Below are 24187 nucleotides of genomic sequence, written 5' to 3'. Positions count from 1 at the left end.
GATAAAGGAAAATAATCCCATGTGTCTACGTTTTGGAAATCACAATTTCTTAACAATATATCGAGAATATCTTGCAAACGCTGTCTTTGGATATTAAGAGAGGAGGTAAAAAAGGACAAACTCAAATTGTTGAATAGAAAAGGATAACATTTTGCACACAAAAAAAATTTGGTGTTGTAGGCACACTTTTTTTTTTTTTAAGAATCGCCCCTATCGAGTAGAGTAAGCCCAGTAGGAGACAAATTTCTTAAAAAAGAAAAAGCTTCATGTTACTTTAGAAAAGAATCACCCCTGCCAGAACTAATGTAGCCTGGTTGGGGACAACATTTGAAAAAAAAAAAAGTTGTTAGATTTTTATTTTTTTGCAATGTTTAACTTAAAAAAAATACTTCTCCCTATCGTGCATAGTTCTGGAACCTCTCTGTCGGACCAATAATCGATAGATTTTTTATTTTTTCAACGAAACTAACCATTAAATCAAGATAGAAAAATAAAATATCAAAAGTCGAGTGTGCTTATCTTTTGTAGTATAATTATTTGCTCTTCAAACCTTATGTTGATTCGATTTCAAAGATTTAATCATCTGTGCCACAGTATTTATTGCAATGGTGTGACACAATTTAAACTTTAAAATTTTTGAAAATCGATATATCCAAGCGTGAGACTACTTGCTTGTTGACTCAACCGTAAAAAGTTAAGAATCACCAGTGGAGTGTACGTCTTTCACCAGATCCCAAAAGTCTCCTGTCAAACTCCACCTTATTCGTGATATGGCATCTACTATCCATCTAAAACCATCATACAAACAAGTTCCTTAGTCTTGTCTTGTATTCACAAATTTCAAGCTTACCTTCAAAGTCCAACAAGTTCCTTCGATATGTCTAAACCATCACCAGACATTGAATTTGATGATTTAGAGCAGCTAAGCCTGATTGGAGAAGGAGATGGAGGGAGCAAAGTTTTCGAAGTTGTGCATCACCCAACTGGAAACCTCTATGCACTAAAACAATTAGGAAAATCCCGTCTTCAAGATTTCTACTCAAAAGAACGAATCCACCATGAAATCAACATCCTCAAGCACTTAGACCACCCAAATTTGATCAAATTCTACCAATTCTTTGATCAAGATGAAAACTTTCTTCTCTTGCTTGAGTACTTGAACTGCAAATCCCTCGAGGGAAGCCATATCACCAATGAATCCACACTTTCAGACATAGCCAGTCAAGTATTGTCCAGCTTGGCTTACCTCCATAGGAGAAAGCTTTTGCATCGAAACATCAGACCTTCAAAAATCTTCATGAATTCTCAAAAGGGTATAAAGATATCATTTTTGGGACAAACCTTTTCATTCCTTGGTGGGTTTTCAATGGCAGCATACACAAGTCCTGAAAACTTGGATTTAGATTTGAACCAACGAATGGACAATGGGTACTCTGGAGATGTATGGAGCCTTGGGATAACCATTCTTGAGTTGTATCTGGGCTCATTCCCCTTCAACTGTGGAAGAAAATCTGACTGGGAAATACTTAAGCAGACAATCTGGCATGAACAGCCACCTGAAGCTTCTCCAACAGCATCACCAGAATTTGCTGACTTTATATCGTGTTGTTTGAAGAAAGATCAGGGGAAAAGATGGACTGTTGAGCAACTACTTGGCCATCCTTTTATTTTTCTCAGAAAAATTGGAAGCAGGAAAATCCAGGTTAGTTAATACCTTCAATTAACGAAGCTTGCTTATAGTTTATTACCTTCACTAAGAAAAGCTTACTTGTGGAGTTTGTTTCTATCCTCTCTGGGATTCAATTTTTACTCGTCCTAGTCGATAGTTACTCCAGCTGAAATTTAGGATTAGGCCCTAACTGTTATTGGTGGTAATAAATCTTTAAACTTTTGAAAGCGAAAGAAAGAATGAAAATGTAATTCATATACGTTCTTAAAATTTTGAAAACGAACCCGGGGCAAACAATTTGATGGATGCTGCTCGAAGAAAGGTTTTACTATTTCTCTATTTCTCTGTTTATAAATGTCGAAATAAGTGATTCTGTGTAGTCTTTGTTCACATGCTCCTGTTAATGTAATTCTTCAAGTAATGATAAAAAAGATTCATAAAGTAATGCAATCCATTCAAGTTGTCATTTCAGGGGTTTTTGGATGCATCAAACTTGGCATTCAGTGATTCAAGGGATCATACCTCAGCTGCTTTATCCATACAGAAGACATATCGAGGTTGGAAAGGTCACAAGGATTTTCTTGCAAGACGGCAGAAAGTGATAAAGATACAGGTGACATTGACATCTCATGATGTGTAATATACTTACATATACTTCAGCTATAACTATTGAAATTACGCTAATCTATTTTGTTAATTTCTGAATTAAAGTACCTTCCTTTGCTTTTTCATTGTCATATTCTAGTCACAGTGCCCTATGCAGTTCACTCTTTATGTTGTTTATTAGGATATTTCTGAAAATGCTTTTCTTCTTTTCTTTTAATATAATTCCGGGAAGAATGAATCTGAATTCAAAAAGTAGAGTTTATTTCGAAATCCTGGGTATCTCAGAACCAATGTCAAAAAAGTTTACTTGCTTCTTGAAACATGATGCTTAAAACATAATAGTTCAAAACGGAGACTGAATATTGAAGAATATGTTGAGGATGCAAAGTATAATTTGTCGTCATGTAGAACTTTGCAGCCAAATGACATAAGCCCTTTGAAACTGGTTCAGTTAAAAAAATTTGAAATACTCGTCTTAATCAGAGTAAATCTGTTGGCAGGCTTATGTGAGAGGGTATCAGGTCAGGAAAATATATAAGGTATACAGTGTTGCGAGTTTTCCAGAAGAGTCCGGAATCAGGTGGCATCAAGGAGGACTTGGTCTGAGGGGATTTGGGCGTGAGAAAGAATGTGTGAATGAAATTGAAAGGGAACAGGTTCAGAAGTTGTCCCATCGGCTGAAATTTGAACAAGCTCGCAACGAGGCTGGCTACAGGGTTGCTTCAGTGGGTGACTTTCCAGATGAACATGAGCAGCATCAGGGAAATTTTAAAGACTATGGTGAATCTACGGTAATCTCTATAATGCAATTGTGGTACAGGAAGCTTAGTTTGTTAACTGTTCTCTGAAAGTGAGTTTATACTGATCACATTAAAAAGGGGAACAAAACGGAAGTTTAAATCTGTGTTTATGGCTCCAGCATAAACATAATCTCTCTGCTTTTTTTTTATTTTGAAAGTTAAGTGACTGCTAGATACTAAGGGACCGTTATGGTGATTAAATACCCCTTTTTTCATTATTTGATGTATATCATACATCAAGACATAATAAAGTCAGGATCACACTATGCATATTAAGTTGGTTGAAACTTTTTTTCCATGAGAGAGTACGTAAACCTCACATTATAGTGGAATAGCTTTCGGAAGTTTCAGGAAAACTACTAGAGCTAGTAGCCAGAAATTTCAGGCTGCAATAACTAGCCTAAATAATTTTGTTAATCAGTGAGAACTAGCAAAGCTTTTGAGAATTCGTATACGTAGATCATGTTATGTGCGGTAATTTTCCCAAGTTGGTTTTTCGAATTTCCTGTTCTTATTTGTGTAAGATAGTTTCCAAAATGAATCAAAATTCATGGAAGTATTAGACCTGTTAATTGTGAACTAACTTAAGCTAGCACTTGTATATATAGTTGTGACAAAGCGCAACCATTGTCCAAGATAAATCGGAAGCCATTGAATCAAACCATGTTGGCCTTTATAAATATAGCCATCAAAGTACTGGTAGGTAACTTACAAGAGAAATGGTGGGAAAATTTGTACTGCTGCACTTGGTTAATCTTTGTTGATACTTTTAGATTTTTATTGATCTCTTCAGAAGTTAAGTGGTCTTAGTTTCTCTTAAAACCATATCAACTATCAAAGACATTAAGAAACAGAATAATGAGTCTCTTAAAGAAGATTCTCTTTTTGATTTATTCAACACCAAGTACTAATCTCCTCCAGAAGAAAGTGTACAAATGTAGATGCTATTGAATATTCTACACAAATGTAGATGCTATTGAATATTCTACACAAATGTAGATGCTATTAATCTACAAGGTGTAGCTTTTGTAATAAACTGTGCTCTGCCAATTGCAAACAGGTGCCCTCAGTACCATCATTTGGTTCTCCCATCTCTTCTTCAACTACGTGGACTTTAACTCAAGAGAAGTTGCTTGAGAGTGCTCTGCAGTTGTTTTCTGAGGACTGTCCCAATCGTTGGGAAAAAGTGGCAGCTGTAGTTGGTGGTGGGATGTCAGCTGATGATGTTAAAAATCATCCGAAAGTGCTTGTCACTGGATACCAAATTTCCAAGCCTAAGCAGGCTGTTCTGACATCCAGATATGCTCTGAAACATCGAAGATCAAAAGTTCCCACTACATTAATTCATGTATCACCAGAGGAATTTCGGGCAACTGTAATGAAATGGACTGAATCTAGAAATCAACAGACAAGTGAAATAGCCAAGGCCAAAGAATCTCCACTTGAACCATTTGAACCTGGATCCAAGGATAAGAGAACATATTGTACGGGAGGGAAGAAAGAGTCAAATAAGATTGCTACAAATTTGGATGCTGAATTTGAGAATTTGCCTGAGTATGTCAGAAGGTGTGTAACATATTGCACCTTGTTTCCTCTTGGTTATGAATTTGAGAAGGATACGTTGGTGCAATTATGGATTGCAGAGGAACTCATTGTTGCCAAAGCTAAAGAAAAACTGGAGAATCAGGGTGGCATTTGTTTTGATATTTTGGTATATAAGGAGTATATTGTGCCCTCAAGATTCAATAAGCTCTATAGACAGCAAAAGTATAAGGTTAATGAATCTAAGTGTTCTATGTGGTATTTTCAACAAGGTTTTTCTGAGGAATCCTATGTAAGGTTTGAGGAAGGGAAGTTGAAGGACATATCTAGAAAAACCTTACATTTATCCTTGCAAAAGTTGGATTCAAGTCATTTTGAGGCTCTTAAAAATTGCAAACAATTGCGCACGCTTCTATTTCTTGGAGAGTGTGTCCCCTCAATCAATCAGCTACCTCGTGATCTTTTTCTATGCTTGAAGAGTTTAAGAACTTTGGATTTAAGTGGAACCCTCGTATCAGGATTGCCAAGTTCTATAGGGTGTTTAGAATTATTACATTACCTCGACTTCTCTTATACTCCCATTAGAATTTTGCCTAGATCAATTGAAACCCTTTATAGTTTACAAACACTAAAACTCAGAGATTGCTTTGCTCTTTGTTCATTGCCTCCGGGAATGAGAAATCTGACTAGTCTTCGACATTTGGACTTTGACATTGTACGTCAATTAAACTTCATTCCGAAAGGAATGGGGAGTTTGACAAATCTTCAAACCTTGAAAGCATTCCTAGTTGGAAGGGAAGAAGGATGCAGTGTTGCAGAGCTAAAAGATTTGGATAATATCACTGGAACATTTTGCATCGCAAGGCTTGAAAATGTTGCAAACGTGGTTGAAGCTAAGAAAGCTGCTCTAAACAGCAAGCAGTACATTACAAAACTTGAGTTAAGATGGGGTGAACATAGATATCAAAACTCCAAGGCTGAAGAGCAGATCTTGGAGTATCTTCAGCCACATACAAATCTTGAAAGCTTACAGATACTGTTTTACAATGGTTCATTACTTCCAAGTTGGATTAGTAATCCATCATTCACTAATCTTGCAAGCATCACCCTTTGCAACTGCAAGAACTGCTATCTTTTACCCTCTATGGGAGAGTTACCCTCATTGAGTATCCTCAAAATAGTTGGTATGGCTGGCCTAAGAGACATCAACCGTCTGTTTTGCAGAAATTATAGAAGTCAAGGCTTGAAAGCATTTCCCAAGTTGGAGAAATTGACACTTGAGAACATGCTTAACCTTGAAGAATGGACCGGAATGGAGAATGGAGACTTTCCATGCCTTCTTCAAATGTCTATAATATGCTGCCCAAAATTATATGATCTTCCATTGCTTTCACATTTTAAAGCACTCAAGAAACTTGAGATAAGCTACTGTGCAGCCCTGCAATCTTTGCATGCAGAACATCAACTTCCTCCTTCACTTCAATCTTTAATCTTAAGAGATTGTCCAAAGGTTACAGAAAGATGCCGCAAGGATGGAGGTGAAGACTGGTTTAAGATAGTTCATGTGCCTAATATTTGGATTGATGATGAAGAAATTTCTCTCAATTGATAGCTCAAGTGATACGATCTCATTACACAACTGAATAAGCGGAAATGCTGTTATGGCATCTGACATACAATCATGCCTATTCTTGTTAGGACATCATTGAGTCATTTCTTAAGGTGTCAATTTGAAGAGCAAAAAAGTCATTTTTTGGGGTGTACAGACACCATCTGTTTGTTCTTGGGTGTGGCGTAAACTGCTTAAGCTAAGGCGTTAGGTACACCATTATATCATGCATGTGATAGATGTTGGGGAAAATACGAGTTTTTGGTTTGATTTTTGGCAACTTATAGGCCCTCCACACCAGAAGTTCAGTGGGAAATTTCTCCATCCTCTTGGTCTAATTGTAAAGGGTCTAAAGTAGCTCAATTTATTAAATGTAGGGATTGGCAATGGCCTCAAGGTAAAAAGTTTAATCTCAAGGTGAGAAGGTTGAACTTGGCTACTCCAATATGCTTTGTTCCTCTTCCTGATAGCTCTGATTCTATCTACTGGACTACCAGTACACCTGTTCAGTTTCTTTGAAATCAGCGATAGAACACTCGTGTCTTGAGATGCCCAGGCAGTAAAGTTGAACGGTACCAGTTGGTGTGAAGCACAGGTTTTGTTCTCAAATTTTCTTCATCCTGTGGCTTGCATGTAAGAAGAAGCTGTTGACCAGAGACAGGCTAAGGAGTTGGTATATTGCTGCACCCTCTAATTGTGTTTCATGTGGTGATTGAGGCTGAAACCATTAATCATCCTTTCTGTGTGTAATGTCTTGCAGAAAGTACCGGCCTTTTGTTTTACTTATTGCGTTGCAAGTGCTTGGCCTGATGAGCTACATTGGATGTGTCACCATTGGAAGGGCAAGTGTTTTTGCTGTCAATTTGAAGAGGCTAATGCTAGCTGTTACAGTCTATCAACTTTGGCGAATGAGGAATGAGGTAATAAATTCGGCATCGTTCTCCCTCAACTTGTGCTGTTGTAGCTGGAATTGTAGGCATAGTTTAGATTGGCTGTGAGTATTTGGAGAGATGTTCCTTGTACAAAAGAAAATCGGGATTTAGCATTGGGGTTTGTAACATGGGATTTTTTGAGCATGATTTTTTAAAAAAAATAAAAATATCTGTTTTGGTGGGATTTGTTCAGCATGATTTAGGGAGGGGGGAGGGGGGGGGAGGGGACACATTGTATTAGGAAATCTGTTGGTATATTACATTGTTAGAGAGATATTTGTTACAATTTATTCTGATGTGGTATGTTTGAAGATTAAATGATGATGAAATTTGTTTAGCCATGTACGAGACAAGGAAGGTTTGGTTTTAATATAAATCTTTCCTACAAAACCGAATGTGCGGTGGAAAGCATGAGATGTTAAAGCAGGTTGCTCTATGCAGCTCAATGTAAATGTCGAGTTGACCTCAAGTTGTTTGGGTTTTTATACAAATTCTATTTTATACTTAGAATTGGATGAGCTTCAAAACTAATGAGCATAAAGCTTTTGTTTGAGTCTGGTTTGGTTAAATTTATGAACCAATCTTGAAATGGGGAGCTCGATTGAAAGATTAAGCATTGATTTTTATCTTCTAGCTCTAATTACAATTTTTTTGGATGAGGTTCAAAGGTTAAAAAAAGTAACTTAATTTTGTCTTGTAGCCCTACACTTTTTTTTTTTTTTTGGATGCTAAGAGATATATGACCGTATTGATAAATTAAACCTAAACGGAATATTTGTACACTATTATGTCATTTAGGGTTATTCAAAAAGAATTGAAAGGGTGGGTAACCAAGAAAATCGAATTGGTCCAAACCCAAAAATAGGGTACCAATTCATAAATTTAAAAATGGGTAGGTTATATGAACCTACTTGAGAAATTATGTTAGGGTATGGTTTTCAATTTTAAAAAATGGGGTTGTTACTTGAGCCTACTCGCATATATGGAAGATTGGTTAAAATAATCAGTATCCAAACCTCAACCCAAAATTATTTAGTCATTTAATAATAATTTAAATTATGAACCACATGCCATTATACATTTTATTTGTCATAACTTATGAACTTATATATTTAACCCTATCTTCCATTTCTTTTGTCCATTTCCTATCTTCTTTGCCACTAATTTCATTTACTCTATTACTCTATTTTTTCTCTTTGTTCAAAATTCCTTTTCATTTCTCATAAATTCTATCCCCTTCACCACGCTATTTATTTTGTTTTTAATATTTAGACCATGCATTTTTTATTGTAAAGCAACCTGTCATCCTTAATAAAAATGAATTAATAGTTTTCAAGAAGTAGAAAAAAATGAAAATGTATGGAATATTTTATGTTTTAATTATCTATTGTCTTTTGATTTTCTATTTTGTTGGTGGTTTTTTTAGAGTTATAGGATTAAATACTTTTATTAATTTGGACAACTATTATATTATTTTCTTTGTTAATCTAATTTTGTTTTTCTTTTTTCCTACAAGTACAAGAGGGTTAGGTTACCCTGTATACCTGACCCTATCCTGCAAGTTAATCAATTAGCAGTTAATCGATTGAATAGAATTAGGGTATAAAATACAATTTTACCAAATTGCTATTTGCGGTTAGAGTCGGTGAAATTGTCAATGGACTCGTGACCCGATCCATGAAAACCTCTCCTGGTAAGTGATCTGCGGGGAAGTTGAGAGGATAAGGATGAACACACAAAATAACAAGTGACCTAGAATGACATAGAATAAGCTAGCTCATTTACTCTGATTTCCTTCTAAATATTGGTCTTCTAGCTTAACCATTGACACTTATTACGTTCAATAATGATCAATTGATCAGGTATGCATAATGTTAACCATTACGTAAATGAAAAACCCTTTGAGTTATTGTGAACTAAGACAAATGAAAAAAGAAAATTAAATGTTATTTACAAAATATGCAAGTCCAAGTTTACAGTTTTTAATCATACAATCTTCATAGTCATAAATCATGTCATAAACAATATTGAAAACTACCTTTCACATAAGAAAAAAGAAGAAATGTTCTTGAATTTGATCTATAGATTAATCAACCCATTTTAAGTGTACTAGTTACAATTTTAGTCCCTATGCGCAAATCTAGTTTCCAATCTATTTATCAAAGCAATGTAATCCCCAATCTGTCTAATTTTGCGTAAAATTGGGTAAGTGATAGATTTCGTTCAATTTTCTAACAGAATCATTACATGTGCAGTCACATGACTTCACTTAACAACTTTTCCCCTTTTTTTCTTTTAAATCAGAAAACCCATCCAAAACTTAACTATTCATTTTGCTTTTTACCTCTTGTTAATTAAATAGACTAAACAAAAAGAGGAAAAACGAAAAACTATTTTCTTCACAAACAAGAGAGAAACCCTAAGATCCAGAGATAGAGGACATTGCTGCAAATCAATGAAAAACCCTTGAAGCTCTTGTTGAGATTGTTGGCAAGGTGGAGCTGCGAAGGAGAAATGTCGATGAGGCCTAAAGAATTGAACAAAGCCCCACCTTCGAACCATTTCTCTTTTTTCTTTTAAATTAGAAAACCCATCCAAAACTTAACTACTCTTTTTTATTTTTACCTCTTGTTAATTAAATACACTAAACCAAAAGAGGGAAAATGAAAAACTATCATTTTCTTCACAAATGAGATAGAAACCCTAAGATCCAGAAATAGAGGACATTACTGCAAATCAATGAAAAACCCTTGAAGATCTTGCTAAAATTGTTGGCGGGGTGGTGTTGCGAAGGAGAAGTGTTGATGAGTGATTAGCATTTATTTTGCCTATTTTTAGTTAGGTTTTAGGGTAAATTTTTGGTATGTTTTAAGTTAAAATGGAAGAATTGAATTCCTTTATAAGTTGTTTTTAATACAAGTAGTGTTTCTTAACCACAACATGCAAAAGTCTGGATTAATATGCAAATTTGTGTTGTTTTTATAGGTTTTGGTATCCTTTGAAATGATTCATCTTAAGAAGAGTTTGATAGTTTTGACACATCTTGGTATTTTGGCAATATCTTGAATTACAAGTATCGGATTGAGATGATTCCTAATCCATTTAGAAGCTAAGACATATGTATCTCTACAATTCTTGTGACACATCAAAATACAGTTCATTGATTTTCCTAGCCAAAATTCAAAATACAGTTGAAAAAATTTATGTCAAAAGATAAAATAAAGCATCAACCAGTTAAGGGTATTTTAGTCATTCATTAGACTATAGAGATTCAAATAAGCTTATTCTTGATGCATTGAAAAGCTAATTCAAAGAGCTATAACTTTCATATTTTGTGCAAGAGCTAATTCGGCTTCCATCATCAAGAAAATTGCAGTTGAAGTTGGTCCAAAAATAAAGCAAAGTTGAGATTTGAGCAAAAAGTGCAAAATTGAAGAACATGAAGAACTGCGAGGCGATCCGTGAGGTATATCCCTAAGAAGCTTCTACAAGTTGATTCTGCAACTTGTATTCGTTTCACACTACGTTATGGACTAATTTTTCTGATAAAATCTGGCTGGTTCTAGCTAAATTTGAGTTGGAAAAGTGAAGAACAACTTTAGGACCACATTATAAGCTCATTTTCTCATCCAAAAATATCTATAAATACCCCTTATATCTCATTCATTTGAGCACCTTTAGCATCTTGTACCACCTCGTAGTAAGAAGTAGAATAGAGTAGAAGTAGAGATAGAAATAGTTTAGCTCTAGTTTCATATTGAGAGTTTCTTTCTTAGTTTAAGAGTTTTGAGAGGAAGATGAAAACACCCTTATACCAAATTTATTTGAGAGATCAACTTGTGAAGGAATTCAAAAATTCAAACTTGAAGATATTGAATAAGAATTCTTCTTTCTAAACTTTGTTTCTTGTTCTTATTTGTCATACTTTATTACAAGTTTGTTTCATGCTTAGATGTTCTTAATATGATGTTGAGCTAAGTTTTTTCATATTCTAGAGTGAAGATGAACTTCTTGTAGTTTTGATTGGAAATAGTTAGGAGATGATCATGCTTTTTCATGATTTGTTAGTTTGAGAACTTGTGCTTATGCTTTCGAATTGTTTGTGTGACGCCCCGAAAAGTATGAGTGTGAGAACCCGAAAATTTTCTAATTTTCTAGGGTTTATTTTATTTAATCACCCGCATTTTCTACATTTTCTTTATTAGAAAAATTCCCCAGATAAAGTTTATGAGCAAAGATAGTTTTAAAATGATTTTTCTAGTATCGGTTAGTTTTTGAGAAATTAAAAGCGTATTTTGGACGTGGGACCCGCTAGTGCGGTAAATGCATTATATTTTTGACAACTTGTTGGAATTTTGTATTAAGTGATATTATTGTACAATGTGTTAAGATATTTGTATTGGAGAGACAAAAAGATAAGTTTTGAACCAAAAGGTGACAAGTGTCACCATAAGATTAAGTCTTGAGTTTGACTACTATTCATAACTTTACCATTTAATTCAAATTGGCCCAAAAATCACTTCATTTTGCAAGCTTCTTGGCCGAATGTTCTTGCTCAAGAAAGAAAGAAAAGCTCTCAATTTCTTCCTTCTATTTCTTGCTCAATCTTCAAATCCAACCAATAAAACTCCAAATCATTCCATAAAATCTCTTTGCTAAGTGGTCCTGAGGTGTTTTGTGGAGTTGTTTGGAAAGCTAAGGTGATTTGTTGCTCTATCTCTTGTATGGCTAAGGTGAGTTGTGAAGAACCACTCTCCTCCCTCTAGTGATGCTTAATTGATGATTAGTGGTGGTATAAGGTGCAACTTTATGGATTATTTCTTGGTTTTGGTTGAATTGGTGAAGTTTTATAATTTTTGGGGATTTTTCTGTTTTAATATGAGTATGATTATGTGGTCATGTATGATGATTGGAAATGATGCTTAAGGACTCTATGAGGTGGAAAAAGTGAGTAATTGCAACCAATTTCTGTTTGGAAGAAAAATTGACAAGTTAGGGTTCATGATGATTACATTCTGCCCGAATTTATATCTCATATATAGAGGCCGAATTAGCCTTGGCTTAAAACATGAAAGTTGTAGGAAATGACATTTTAGTGGTGCCTACAAAATTTCAGGTCAATCGGAGTAGTGTAGAATGAGAAAAGTCGAAATTACTATTGCTATTCTGGTTTTACCCGAATGTAAGAATTGCGCCTGTAATTGGTTGTTTTGGCTGGAATTGATTCCGAATTGGTTGTTGAGGCCTTCTGATGAAATTTATCCCTATTTCTTAGCTTTCAGCTGGTTTTGGAATTTCTGGATTTGGACTTGGAGAGCCTGATTTATGATGTTTCCGCTAGAATGCGTTTTGTGAACCTGTTTTTGTGATTCTGGTGTAGTATCTTACATTTTTGACCTGGTTACACTCGAAACTGGGTTGAGTGACCTTCTGTAATATTGTAGCCCTATCTCTTAGTTTCGAAACAGTGGGTCTTGCACCTTCATCCGACCATCGTAGTGCCTTTGGTACCATTACCGCAAAATGACGTCAAAACTGTTTTTCTGGTTTTGAGCTTAACTTTCATTTCCGGACTTTTCCCTAGTTTGACTTGTACTAGTACTACTTGGAGCTTGCTGAATGGCTATTGGATGAACTTGTTGTTGTGTGTACCTTTGGGTTTGAATGAGAAAAATAATGAAGCCATGATGGCTGGAAAAGTTAGTAAATTCAAGGGAAGTGCTGTCCGAACTTTGAAGGGACCTGTTTGCATAGGGTTTGTGATCTAAGACTTGGATTTGAGCAAGGCAATGATATATGATGGATGATTTCTGAGCCATGGAGGTGAGTGACTTCAAACTATTTCTAAAGTTAATTATGAACCGTTTCCTGCATTATTTACTTTTGAACTGTTTCCAAAGTTACTTTTGACCTGTTTCCAAAGTTACTTTTGAACTGTTTTCTGGCATATCATGCGTGCTTGTATGTGAGTGATCAGGATTTCTGTGTAACTCAATACAAAAATGAGTTTACTATGAATGGGCACTTAGGCGAGGGTGTACTTTATCGCACTCGATCTAAACCCCATTAGTTGCTATTAATACCTGTGAAATATGATTTTTATGATTTGTTATAGAGCATTCATGGCTTGTGAATATTTGTAGAGCATTTATTGCTTGAACCAGAGCATTTATTGCTTGAGAGCATTTATTCCTTGAACTAAAGCATTTATTGCTTGAAAAATATTTTAGAGCATTTATTGCTCGTGACTTGGGCAAGAGAAGTGAGCTGTGTAGCTCAGGATCTTAAGGGTCAACCAGTGATCAAACTCGACAAAAGAATTGGCTTGGGAGCCACCCGTATCCTTTTAATGAATGTTACTATCGCTTTTCATTGTAAATGTTTCTTGAATTCTTGATACTCCATATGTAATGTTTTGTAAATGTCGTAATTGTTTCTAGATTTATCATTTGATTTATGAATCAATGACATCATTGAAATGAACTATTGTTAAACCGATTTGATTACTGATTTTACTGGTTACTCACTGAGCTTTTAGCTCACCCCAAAAATATTTTTATTCCCCTCCACAGGGCTCATGGCAAAGGAAGGCTGGTAGTACTTATTCACGTGGCTGGATGGCTTATATCTTGTACAGTTTGGATTTGGAATCATTTGATGTATAGTTGGGAATTAGTTTGGATTTGGAGAATTTGATGTATATTGGAGATTTATATTGTAATATTTGAGGTTTATTCTTGTAATTCATTTGAGGATTGTAGTGAACGACTGAGTCCCGGCGAGAGCTGGGCAGGCGGCCCGCCGAACCCTCTGGTTCGCCTTAGGGGGAGGTGGGGCTGTCACAGTTTGGCCATCAACTATGAATGATTTAATAATTGTTGAGCAATGAAAGTTACCTTGAAATAGATCTAAGTTCTTAAACATTAGTCTTATTCTTACGAAAGTAGTGAATAATAGTTTGTTGGATTCATAAAATAACTTCATTGAATTTATTTAACTTGTTTCTTATATTTTCTCTATGAACTTAGGTGAAGGATGATTCAAAAAATTAAAGAAATTGGCAATAGTAATTTTTAGAGGAATTAGCCAAGGCAGTTTCTCTTAAGAAAGCCCATTGGCGAAAGTAAGGACATACATTTGGAAGTTATTCTTTGATAATTCATTGAATCATAAGCATAATCATTTTAACTAATTTCTAATCTTGATATAACAAAGGATTCTAATCCCTAAGATCTTCTCACTTAATTTTTAAACAATTCTAATCTAATTTGTCTTTACTTTTATTTATTTATTTTTACAACATATCTCCTATATGGTTGGTTTTACCACCTAATGGCCAGTTTTATATTATGATTTATGTCATATGGCCGATTATACCGCCTACACTAAGATTTTCCATGGGTGTTTGTACCACTTAGTTAACTTTCTTTGTTTTTACTTCCTTAACTTTGATTGTTTAGGTAATAAAGCAAGTAATTAAATTCAAGTGATTGCTACATTCTAAATTCCTCTGGGATCGACGCTTATTATCCATATATTCAATAAACGATCCATGCACTTGCGGAAATAGGGTGATAAGGTTTTAAAATTCGCAGTGAGTGAAAAGACCCTATCAAGTTTTTAGCACCGTTGCCGAGGGTCCAACACTAGAGTTAAAGCAAGATTTATTAATCTAGATTTTGTTACTTTATCTTTATTTTGCTAATCTTATATTTTGCATCTTTTAGTTGTTAATTTTGGCTATTTCTAAGTACTAAATTCTTCATCAAAGGCACAATTTACCTTCAAGAATTAAATACGGCGAGCAAAGGAAGAAGACACACCCAACAAGAGTAAATTGAGATGGAAAGTCTAGGTAAAACTCCCGTCGAAATAGAGCAGCAAAGGCCAAAACCTTTGAGGGATTATGCCTTGTCAAAGGAATCGAGAGCACAAATTAATATTGTAAGGCCGGCAATTAATGCAAACAACTTTGAAATCAAACTCTCGTTCATCCAAATGGTTCAACAAAGTTAATTTGGAGGAAATGCAACAGCGGATCCGAATACTCATCTAGCTAATTTCATGGATTTATATGGCACAATCAAAATAAATGGAGTAAGTGATGATACAATTAAGTTAAAGTTATTTCCTTTTTCACTTTGTGATAAAAGCGAAAGTATGACTTAATTCTTATCCACCTAATACTTTCACTTCTTGGGGTGAGTTGACAAAAGCATTCTTGAATAAATATTTTCCTCCCAAAAAAATAGTTAAATTTCGCATGAATATCACAGGTTTTACTCAACATGAAGGTGAGTCATTATATGAAGTTTAGGAGAGATTTAAAGATCTTCAAATAAGATATCTCCACCATGGCCTTCCCGATTGGTTGGTTGTTCAAACTTTCTATAATAAACTCAACTATCCAACCAAGATCAACATAGATGTCGCCGTCGGTAGAGGTTTAATGGGAAAATCAACCTAGGATGCTCGATCTTTGACAGAAGAAATATCCTCTGACAACTATCAATGGACAAATGAAAGAAATAAGTCAAGAAGAGTGGCATGTATGTATCAAATTGACACACTCAACTTTTTAAGTGCTAAATTAGAAAATATATTTAATTCTCGAATGGATAACATTGAGAAGTCGTTAAGTAAAGAAGGGAGAAATTGGTCAAATTCTCATGTAAGTGTTGCATACTGTTCAACATGTGGCGGTGATCATGATAGTGCTATTTGTTTTCATGTGGAGCAAATTTATAGTGTTAACAACTACAATTGGCCACTTCAAAATAATTCTTTTTCAAACACTTACAATCCCGATTGGAAGAATCATCCTAATTTAGGGTGGAGAGACCAATCAAATTCACAAAAACCTATCAATCCACCTGATTTTTCAACAAGGCCACTTGAACCAATCAATAATTTAGGGTGGAGAGACCAATCAAATTCACAAAAACTTATCAATCCACCTGATTTTTCAACAAGGCCACTTGAGCCATGTATTTCCACTTTGGACGTCAATTTTGAAAAACATGTTCGTGAAACAAAAGAAAGATTTGATGATGTTAAAATAAGCATGAACAATATGATGCCCGTGATTAGGAATATGCAAGGCCAAATAGGTAATATTGTTAATTCCATTAATTTGAGATAATTGGACAAATTTCCAAGTAAAATTGAGGTGAATCCTAAAGAACATGTGAATGCAATCACTTTTTGTAGTGGTAAACAACTAGAGGATAATCACTATGGTAAAAGTGGTAAAAGTGATAAAAATGGGGATAATAATGAACAAGAAGATGATGCCTTCTTCTCATAAGAATGCTACTAACTCCGTTCCACATAAGTCAATACTTCTTCGTAGAACAGCCAACAAAATTTTTTTTTTCCTAACACCACCAACTCTAAGGTAACCATTCCGGTAAGATGATGGAGCTTGATAATAACATTGCAGGAGCAGTAATAATTGGACCCTTTAGTCCTGAATAGTTAGTTAGCCGAGGAGTTTAATGGATGTTATAGGGTTGATTAGGTCAGGTGCATTCTATTCGGGTGCCTTTAATGTTACAGGCCATTTTGTAGTTCCGCAGTCATTTTTGCACAATATGTCAAAATTATCCTTCTCAGGTCCTAATGCAATCTAGACTTTGGAGGAGTAGTTTTGTCATTTTAACATAAATTTGTTGCGAAAATAAAATATGGGTTGCGGCGTTATAGTTTGCCCTTCTGTTGAAGTGAGCTGAAAACGTGCTTTTAATTAGCTGAAGCCGTGATTTGGAAGAAAGAAGTTAAGAAGAAGGCGCAGGTCGTAAGACACGTTTTTGTTGTGTCTCTTTGGCGGTGCTTTTAATTAGCTAAAGGCGTGATTTGGAAAAAAAGGAGTCAAGGTCTCAAGTAGGGGTGTATTCGATCCGAGTCGAACTCGAGTACCGCTATACTCGAGCTCGACTCGGCTATAATATAATTATACTCGAGCTCGATCGAGTCGGAGAATCACAGCTCGAGCTCGAGCTCGATCGAGTCCTTAAAATACTCGAGCTCGACTCGATAAGGGTACTCACTGATAAATTCTCAGAATTTATTTACCTATATTAGTAATTTTATATATAATTTTTTTTTTAAATTTTTTTATGTAATACTCGATAGAGCTCGTCGAGCTCTCGAGTATCAAATTTCTGAGCTCGAGCTCGACTCGATAGCTCTAACGAGCAGCTCGAGATCGAGCTCGAGCTCGATGAAGCGAGTTCGAGCTCGAGCTTCTGATCGAGTACATATCGAGCTCGAGTCGAGTAGCTATCAGCTCCACCCCTAGTCTCAAGTCACAATATTTCCGTTTACCTTTGTTAGAGCATCCAGTTGGCATAGCTCTATTTGGCCATTTGTCGTTTTGCATTTTCCGGTCTTGTATTCACGTTTTGACCATTTTGTTTTAGAGTAAAGAATTGCTCTGTTGAGCTTTCTTTCTCATTTGTTGTTGTTCCCCAAGTCTCATTCCATCTTCCTCCTTAATGTACCATCTCCTACCCTGTCATCCACTTATTAACAGTATCAATGGGATTCTTGAGGTTCTGCACTCAATTCTCTTAATTCCTCTTACATATTAATGGGATTCTCGAGTTTCTGGACACAATTTTCTTATTGCTTTTCTGGTATTTGAATTGGGTTTCCCAATTTTATCCATCAGGGCCTAGGCCACATTACATATTTGTGCTTCGGACCATTAATGATGTTATAAGAATATATAGAAAATAAAACTGACTTGGGGTGTTCAATGGCTGTGATCGATAATTTGATTTAAAAAAAATAACTTTTTCAATAAGACCACCATCTTGTTATCGTCCAAATTTTGTTTTGATAAATCAGATATCGGGAATTGAATTTTAACTAAATAACTGCAAACATTCAAATTTTAAAATGTAAGCTAAAAATATTGATTTTTTTCTATTCATCAAATTAAAATTAGAGCCTATCTAACGAGTACCAATTGAACACCTGTCAAGATAAAATTATGTGCCAATTTGGCTGAATACCAAGCCAACTACTTTTGTGTACGCAGCATAAAATTATGGTTACATGTGTAATTGTAACGTCTGACGATAGCAAAAGTTTCTTTGCTGAATTGAGCTTCAAGTTGGCATTTTTTTTTTCCCTTTTTGCTTTCTGTAATTAAAACGTAATAACTCGCGACAAAGGTTGCTGGCTCCGGCTGATTTGGTAGCATGATAAAGATTCACACCAACACATTTCTTGAACCTTAACGAGAACAACTTCATTTTTGGTGTCGTATGAGGGAGGAACGGAATAGTAGTATTTTTTACAAAATTCTTAACATGTCTTTTTTTTTGTTTCGAAACATTAGGCTACTTGCATTGATTTATAATGAGAGAATACACTTCGAACAAAGGCCCGAAAATCTGTACAACTCGTGTTCAAAGACACGAGGAAACATAATTTCCTCATCCATCAAAATGTCTAAGGCATATGAGCTAACATTAGCACAAAAATCATTATCATCATTACTAGCTAAGCAAAAAGTGCACATTCGAAACAAAGTCTTGACATGTCACTAATAGAATAATCGTGTCAACACATCAGTGTTTGTGTCAATCCATTTTTTACATAAATTATTTCTTTATCTTGTTTCAGTCAAGTCTTGTTCTTTTTTCTTTTTCTTTTTTTGTTTTGGTATTTGCGTCTTGTCCACTTACCGTGTCGAAAATTGCAATCCCTGATTTTCTTCCATGTCTCATGCTAAGCATAAGCAAAAATCTGTGATCATCAGAAGGAACAAATTTTGCTATTTCTGCTTGATTTGTGCTCCAGTGTAACAGCTTCAGTCTCTTATTTTTTTTTTTTTTCTCTTTTTCCCCCACACCAAACTTTTCAGGCGTCATTCATGCGCGAGAGTTGGTGTCACCCCAAGACAAATGCCACAGGTAGTGATGCCGGCATGATGGCGTCAGCTTCCACAAACAGAAAAGAGTCTAATTTTAATCCACCACTCATAAAGGGGATTGCACGCTCTAACCTTAAAAGAAGAAGCATCCAATTGACCCTTCAGACACATGGGGTCAGTATTACAAATCACAATCTATTTTACTCCAACTCTACCACCACCTCCACCTGCTCACTCTTCTGTTTTTCCATAAAATCACAGTACCTGATAGAGCTGGAAAGTTGGACAATCTTAACTGCTGGTTCAATTTTATATTGAGCAACTTTCTGACTCTAATTATTCTTACAACTGTCCTTCAATAACAGTACTAGGGCCAAGGCCATGCCAAGAAAAAAGAAAAGAAGAAAGAAAGAAAGAAGGAAAGGAAATTAAAGAAAAATGATGTATTGTTATTTACCTTACAGATGAATTTCACCACAACTTGCTTTACAAAAGGAAGTGAAAGTCAATGTTTGTATAAATAAGAAAACGAGTATTATCTTCTAACGTCTACACTTGTAAGTTACTAGGGTTTTTGGGCTTTCTCCTAGAGAATTATTACTTGGTTGAAGGAATTTCATGCTATTTTTTTTTCGTTCTTTTATTTGTTTACCGTTTTTGTAGAGAGTCTCTCGATAGAAACAATATAGAGAAAACTATTGTTCTTTTCAATCGAGGATGAAACGTAGAGAAAACTGAGAAAACTGTTGTTTCTTTCCATTAGAGGATTTAATTCATGGAATCAGGAATAGTAGGGAGATAAGGTTAGGAGACACGTTGGGAAGCAAAATCACTTTAAGAGTTAAACGATTATAATCTTTATTTAAAAGATAATGAGCTGTTTATTTATTTTACTTTATTTGGTAATGAGATAATTAGTTACAATTGAATGGGAATAAATTAAAAACCAGCCAAAACAAAAGCAACGATGAAGGGGCAACTAGACAAGTGTGCTTTTAGGCTGTTTCTGAGTCTGTGAATCGAAGGCATGGCAGCATGCCAACTTTTCTTCCACTCATTTCTATTGCTTCCACCCGAAAATAAGACCCCTAAACTAAAGTACCAGAGCTGCCCCCCACGAAAATATGCACTGCTGTTATAATCCAATCTTGAAATGAAAATTTGCCATCTCGTTTTCCTTGTTTATCTTTTCTTCCATGCCTATTGTGACTCTGATGTTCTCGTTGGCTACCATGTAACACTGGCTATACCTCCAGCATACAGCAGCGGATTCGTGGGGAGAGCTTTCATTATGGAAACTGACCAAACCGAGCCCAACTTTAGAACTGCAGTCAGTGTTGAAGCTCTGGATGACAAGTACGCGTGTTCACTAGATATCTTCCTAGGAAATGCTAAGGTATGGAGTTCTGGCCATTTCTCTCGATTCTACACAGCAGACAAATGCATGCTCGAGCTCACAGAGGATGGAGATCTGCAATTGAAAGGTCAGAAAGAAATAATTGGATGGAGGAGTGGAACATCTGGACAAGGCGTCCAGGTAAATATTGCAAAGCAGATCCTTACTTACCTAGGTGATTGTGCTTACTTGATCTCTTCTTTGACAAAATGTGTGCTCATTCTTTAATCTTGATATACTACTATCTGATTGATGTTCCATCAAATTCTGTATTTCTGTAGAGGCTGCACTTGCTAGAGACAGGTAATCTCATTTTAGTAGATCCTCTGAACTTGATTAAGTGGCAAACTTTCAATTTCCCAACTGATGTAATGCTTCAGGGGCAAAGGCTAAGTTCAAGGACTCGGCTAACGTCTTTCATCAGCAACAACTCGAGTTTATTCTATTCGTTTGAAATTCAGTATGATAAGATTGTACTGTATTTGAATTCTGGCAAGTGGAAGTATTCTTATTGGGAATTTAAGCCGTACCCTTATGGTGAGAAAAACATTACATATATAGAATTGACTTCCAAAGCGCTTGAAATATTCAATGGTAAGTTCCAGAAAGTGGCTCAGATTACCTCAGAACAGCCTCAGCCCGTGAGGTTTCTAGCACTGGGAAATTCCACTGGTAATCTAGGGCTCTACTATTACTCAGCTGAGAGACAAATATTCCAAGCTTCCTATCAAGCACTCAATGGGACATGTGATCTTCCTTTGGCTTGCAATCCATATGGAATTTGTACATTCTCCAACGCCTGCTCTTGCATTCGACTAATGACAAAAGGTATCGGGTCACTTCCAGATTGCAGTACTGATGGCATATCTGAAGGGCTGTGTGGAAGGAACCAGGCAGAGATGGTTGAGCTGCAAGGCGTTACGAGCATTCTGAGGCAGGGAACCCCTAGCGAGGTCAATATCAGCAAAGACGCATGTGCAAATCTGTGTTTGGATAACTGTACTTGTGTTGCAGCATTATACATCTCGTCAGCTGAAGCTGATGCAAACTTGCAGCAATGTTTTCTCTATGGATTGGTTAGGGGAGTTAAGGAGATCCAGAGGGGAAGCACAGGGAGTTATTGGGTTAAAATGCCGAAGGGAAGTCGAGATCAGGTCCATGGCAAGAGTTCTGGATTGAAGAAATGGAGTGTAATTGTGATAGGAGTGGTTGATGGTTTTATCATTTTTATTGTTTTGGCTGGCATTGGATATTATATAATTCAGAAGAGAAGACAAACCTCATTGAATACCAGGCACACCCCTTAATTATTCTTTTTCCTCCAATTTTATTCAAAAATTCCAGCTGACTAGTAGCAAGAGGTCCCTTTGCATAGTAGGAAACTCACCCTTCTTTTATTTGGACAGGCTAGACTCACTATTGCATTGAGACACTATAATATACCCAAAAGTTCAACTCTAGCATAATTCTATTCAAGAGTCATACACTTCATATTGAAAATTTCGAATTACAAGTCTTGTAATTCAAGAATAGTAAAATTCTTTGTCAGTTTTCTTTTGTCATACATGTAACGTAATAAGAGCAAGTAAAAATAAAATTGTGTGGCTTTGCGAGTTGGTCATATCGACCTCTAGACAAACAGTTGAAGGATCCAATCATCCACAGGAAGCCAGCCGAAAGATTGACACTGACACAAAGGATGAAAAAACACTAAAAAAATGAAACAACTAGAAACAACAAACAAAATAAGAAAGGGGAATTCCCATACACTTAATAACCAATTCCCACAACACACCTTTGGGATTAGTAGAAGCACAAAGAAGCACATGTTATACACACTGTTTATCCGTGTCTTATCAGGAGAAGTGAGGACAGGAAACTTGCTAGTCACCTGTCTGATAGCATATGGATTGATGTAATTCAAAAGAACCGTCTGGCCCAAATATAAGCTAACCGGAAAGAAAAAGAGGTGTCAGGCCCAGTTTCCCCTATTGCAATGTTAAGTTCTTGATCCAAATCTAATTTTTGTATTTGATTATACAATTATTAGAGTCTAATTGATACATCATTAGTTTTATATCCAAGAAATGATGGTATAGAATAGTCATTAAAGTTTTTATTCTCCATGGAGTGCTCCAACAGTTACGACTAGTGTTAGTGTTATTTTGTGTGCTTGCTCCAATAAAGTATGGGTGCGGCTGAATGTGTATTGGTTAAGAGCTAGTAGTTGAATAAAACTCAAAGTAGAATTCATGGAATCAATAATATTAATAGAAGAGGATTTGAAGAATTTGCAGAATGCTAGGTTTATGATGTGAGGCCTGTCAAACCCTACAATTGGATCATAGAGTCTCACTCATGAAGAAGGATTTCTCAATATAATAAACCACTTAATAAATAGAGTTCATACCAAAGTTTGACCAGTCTGTGGAGACTAAAATACCATAAAAGTTAGGTATTCAAAATACGTAGAAAATTAGAACAAAAAATCCCAATAATTGTTCTCTATGATTAAATTAGGCTAAATCTATTTTTTTTTTGGAAATTTTCTAATCATGTAACCCTACTAATTAAGACTCTTAAAATTAAACCCTGAGCTGAAAATTTAGAATATGTTCTTTGTGGGAAAATTGACTTTTTATCCATTAAGAATTTGACCTTGAAACTATTTTTATTGAATCCAAATTGAGGGGAGGAGATACTTCCTTATTTATGCGTAATATCTTAAGTAAATGGACATGTAAAAGTTCGAGACATTTATTTAAATAACATTACATAGAAATACACAGAAATAAGTCCTGAATGCTGATAGGTTGAACTACTTGTGGCCTAAATACAGTTTACTCAAACATGGAGTACCCAATTACAATTGGGCAAAGCCTCTTACCACATGCCCAAGACACATGTCTTTCATCTACCACGTGTCAAGACACGTGGCACTTTGTCTACCATATGTCACCTTGTGATGACAAGTGTCAACTAGCACGACACATTTCACATACTGAGGTGGCACGTGTCATCACCTCTCTCTTATGGCACTAACTCGTCTTCTTTACAAACAACTATAAATAGCCCCCCTTCTCATTCATATGTCAAAATTTAGGAGTACTTACCTGCACTCACAAGAGAGTAAAAAAGTAAGTTCAAAAGAGAAAGCATACAGTGAAGAGTGTCCTAAAAGAGAAGAAGATAAGACAATAATACGAAAATAGTGTCAGAAAAGGTGAGCCTTATCTAACACCAAGAATATCTAAAGTCAGTGCCATTTACATGCATGTAGATATATGTTATGCCTATATAAATACTATAATTCTCAAATATTGTTTTATTAAAAGCATATAGTTTTAGATCTACACTCCATATAGTAATTATGCTAGATCGATGCTAAAACCGAACGAAGTTAAATTAAAATTACTACTCATGTGCATCTAAATACTACCATAATGCATGCCTTTATTTTATTTAACTGATGAATGATCATATATGATTAATGTGCGACTATTATATTAAACACATGATGATTGTACTTGATCATTGAATTAATCTACAAGTGAATTGAATCATTTGCCGATTGTATTCTTTACCACATCGGGAAATGTTCATGAATTTGTCATGTCAAAGAGTGAATCGTGATCGCATGTGTTTGACCGTATCAATTGTGTACTTTATCACACTGGTACAAGTAATTATGCCAGTATTGTGCCTTGATCCGTCAAGCAAGCAAGAGTTATGTCGAACGTCATTGCACA

General features: G+C 35.5%; 2 protein-coding genes and 1 non-coding gene across 5 annotated transcripts; 2 read left to right on the top strand and 1 right to left on the bottom strand.

Annotated features, from left to right (window-relative positions):
• Positions 1–850: 850 nt before the first annotated feature.
• LOC113773058 lies at positions 851–7342 on the top strand. Of its 2 annotated transcripts, XR_003468742.1 has the most exons (5): positions 851–1702; positions 2142–2282; positions 2776–3066; positions 4136–6899; positions 6987–7342. XR_003468742.1 is itself a non-coding variant. In XM_027317580.1 (4 exons), the coding sequence occupies exons 1-4, from the start codon at positions 878–880 to the stop codon at positions 6224–6226; spliced, it is 3348 nt and encodes a 1115-aa protein (XP_027173381.1). In that variant the 5' UTR covers positions 851–877; the 3' UTR covers positions 6227–6974. The 2 variants fall into 2 exon arrangements, 1 of the variants encoding a protein (XP_027173381.1); XM_027317580.1 differs by lacking the exon at positions 6987–7342 and having other exon boundaries at positions 4136–6974.
• An 8070-nt stretch (positions 7343–15412) lies between these two features.
• Positions 15413–15519, bottom strand: LOC113776574. The gene has a single exon (XR_003469060.1). It is a non-coding gene; the product is annotated as a small nucleolar RNA R71 (small nucleolar RNA).
• Positions 15520–20028: 4509 nt separating this feature from the next.
• LOC113775697 (G-type lectin S-receptor-like serine/threonine-protein kinase SD2-5) lies at positions 20029–21843 on the top strand. 2 transcript variants are annotated; one of them, XM_027320679.1, is made up of 2 exons: positions 20029–20579; positions 20819–21843. In XM_027320679.1, exons 1-2 carry the CDS (start codon positions 20196–20198, stop codon positions 21743–21745), a joined length of 1311 nt encoding a protein of 436 aa, XP_027176480.1. In that variant the 5' UTR covers positions 20029–20195; the 3' UTR covers positions 21746–21843. The 2 variants fall into 2 exon arrangements, with proteins under 2 accessions (XP_027176480.1, XP_027176479.1); XM_027320678.1 differs by having other exon boundaries at positions 20720–21843.
• The last annotated feature ends 2344 nt before the right edge of the window (positions 21844–24187 follow it).

The sequence above is a fragment of the Coffea eugenioides genome, chromosome 6 (assembly GCF_003713205.1).
Source record: "Coffea eugenioides isolate CCC68of chromosome 6, Ceug_1.0, whole genome shotgun sequence".
In the NCBI taxonomy this organism is placed as follows: Eukaryota; Viridiplantae; Streptophyta; class Magnoliopsida; order Gentianales; family Rubiaceae; genus Coffea; species Coffea eugenioides.
This window is presented reverse-complemented; position numbering and strand designations above follow the sequence as displayed.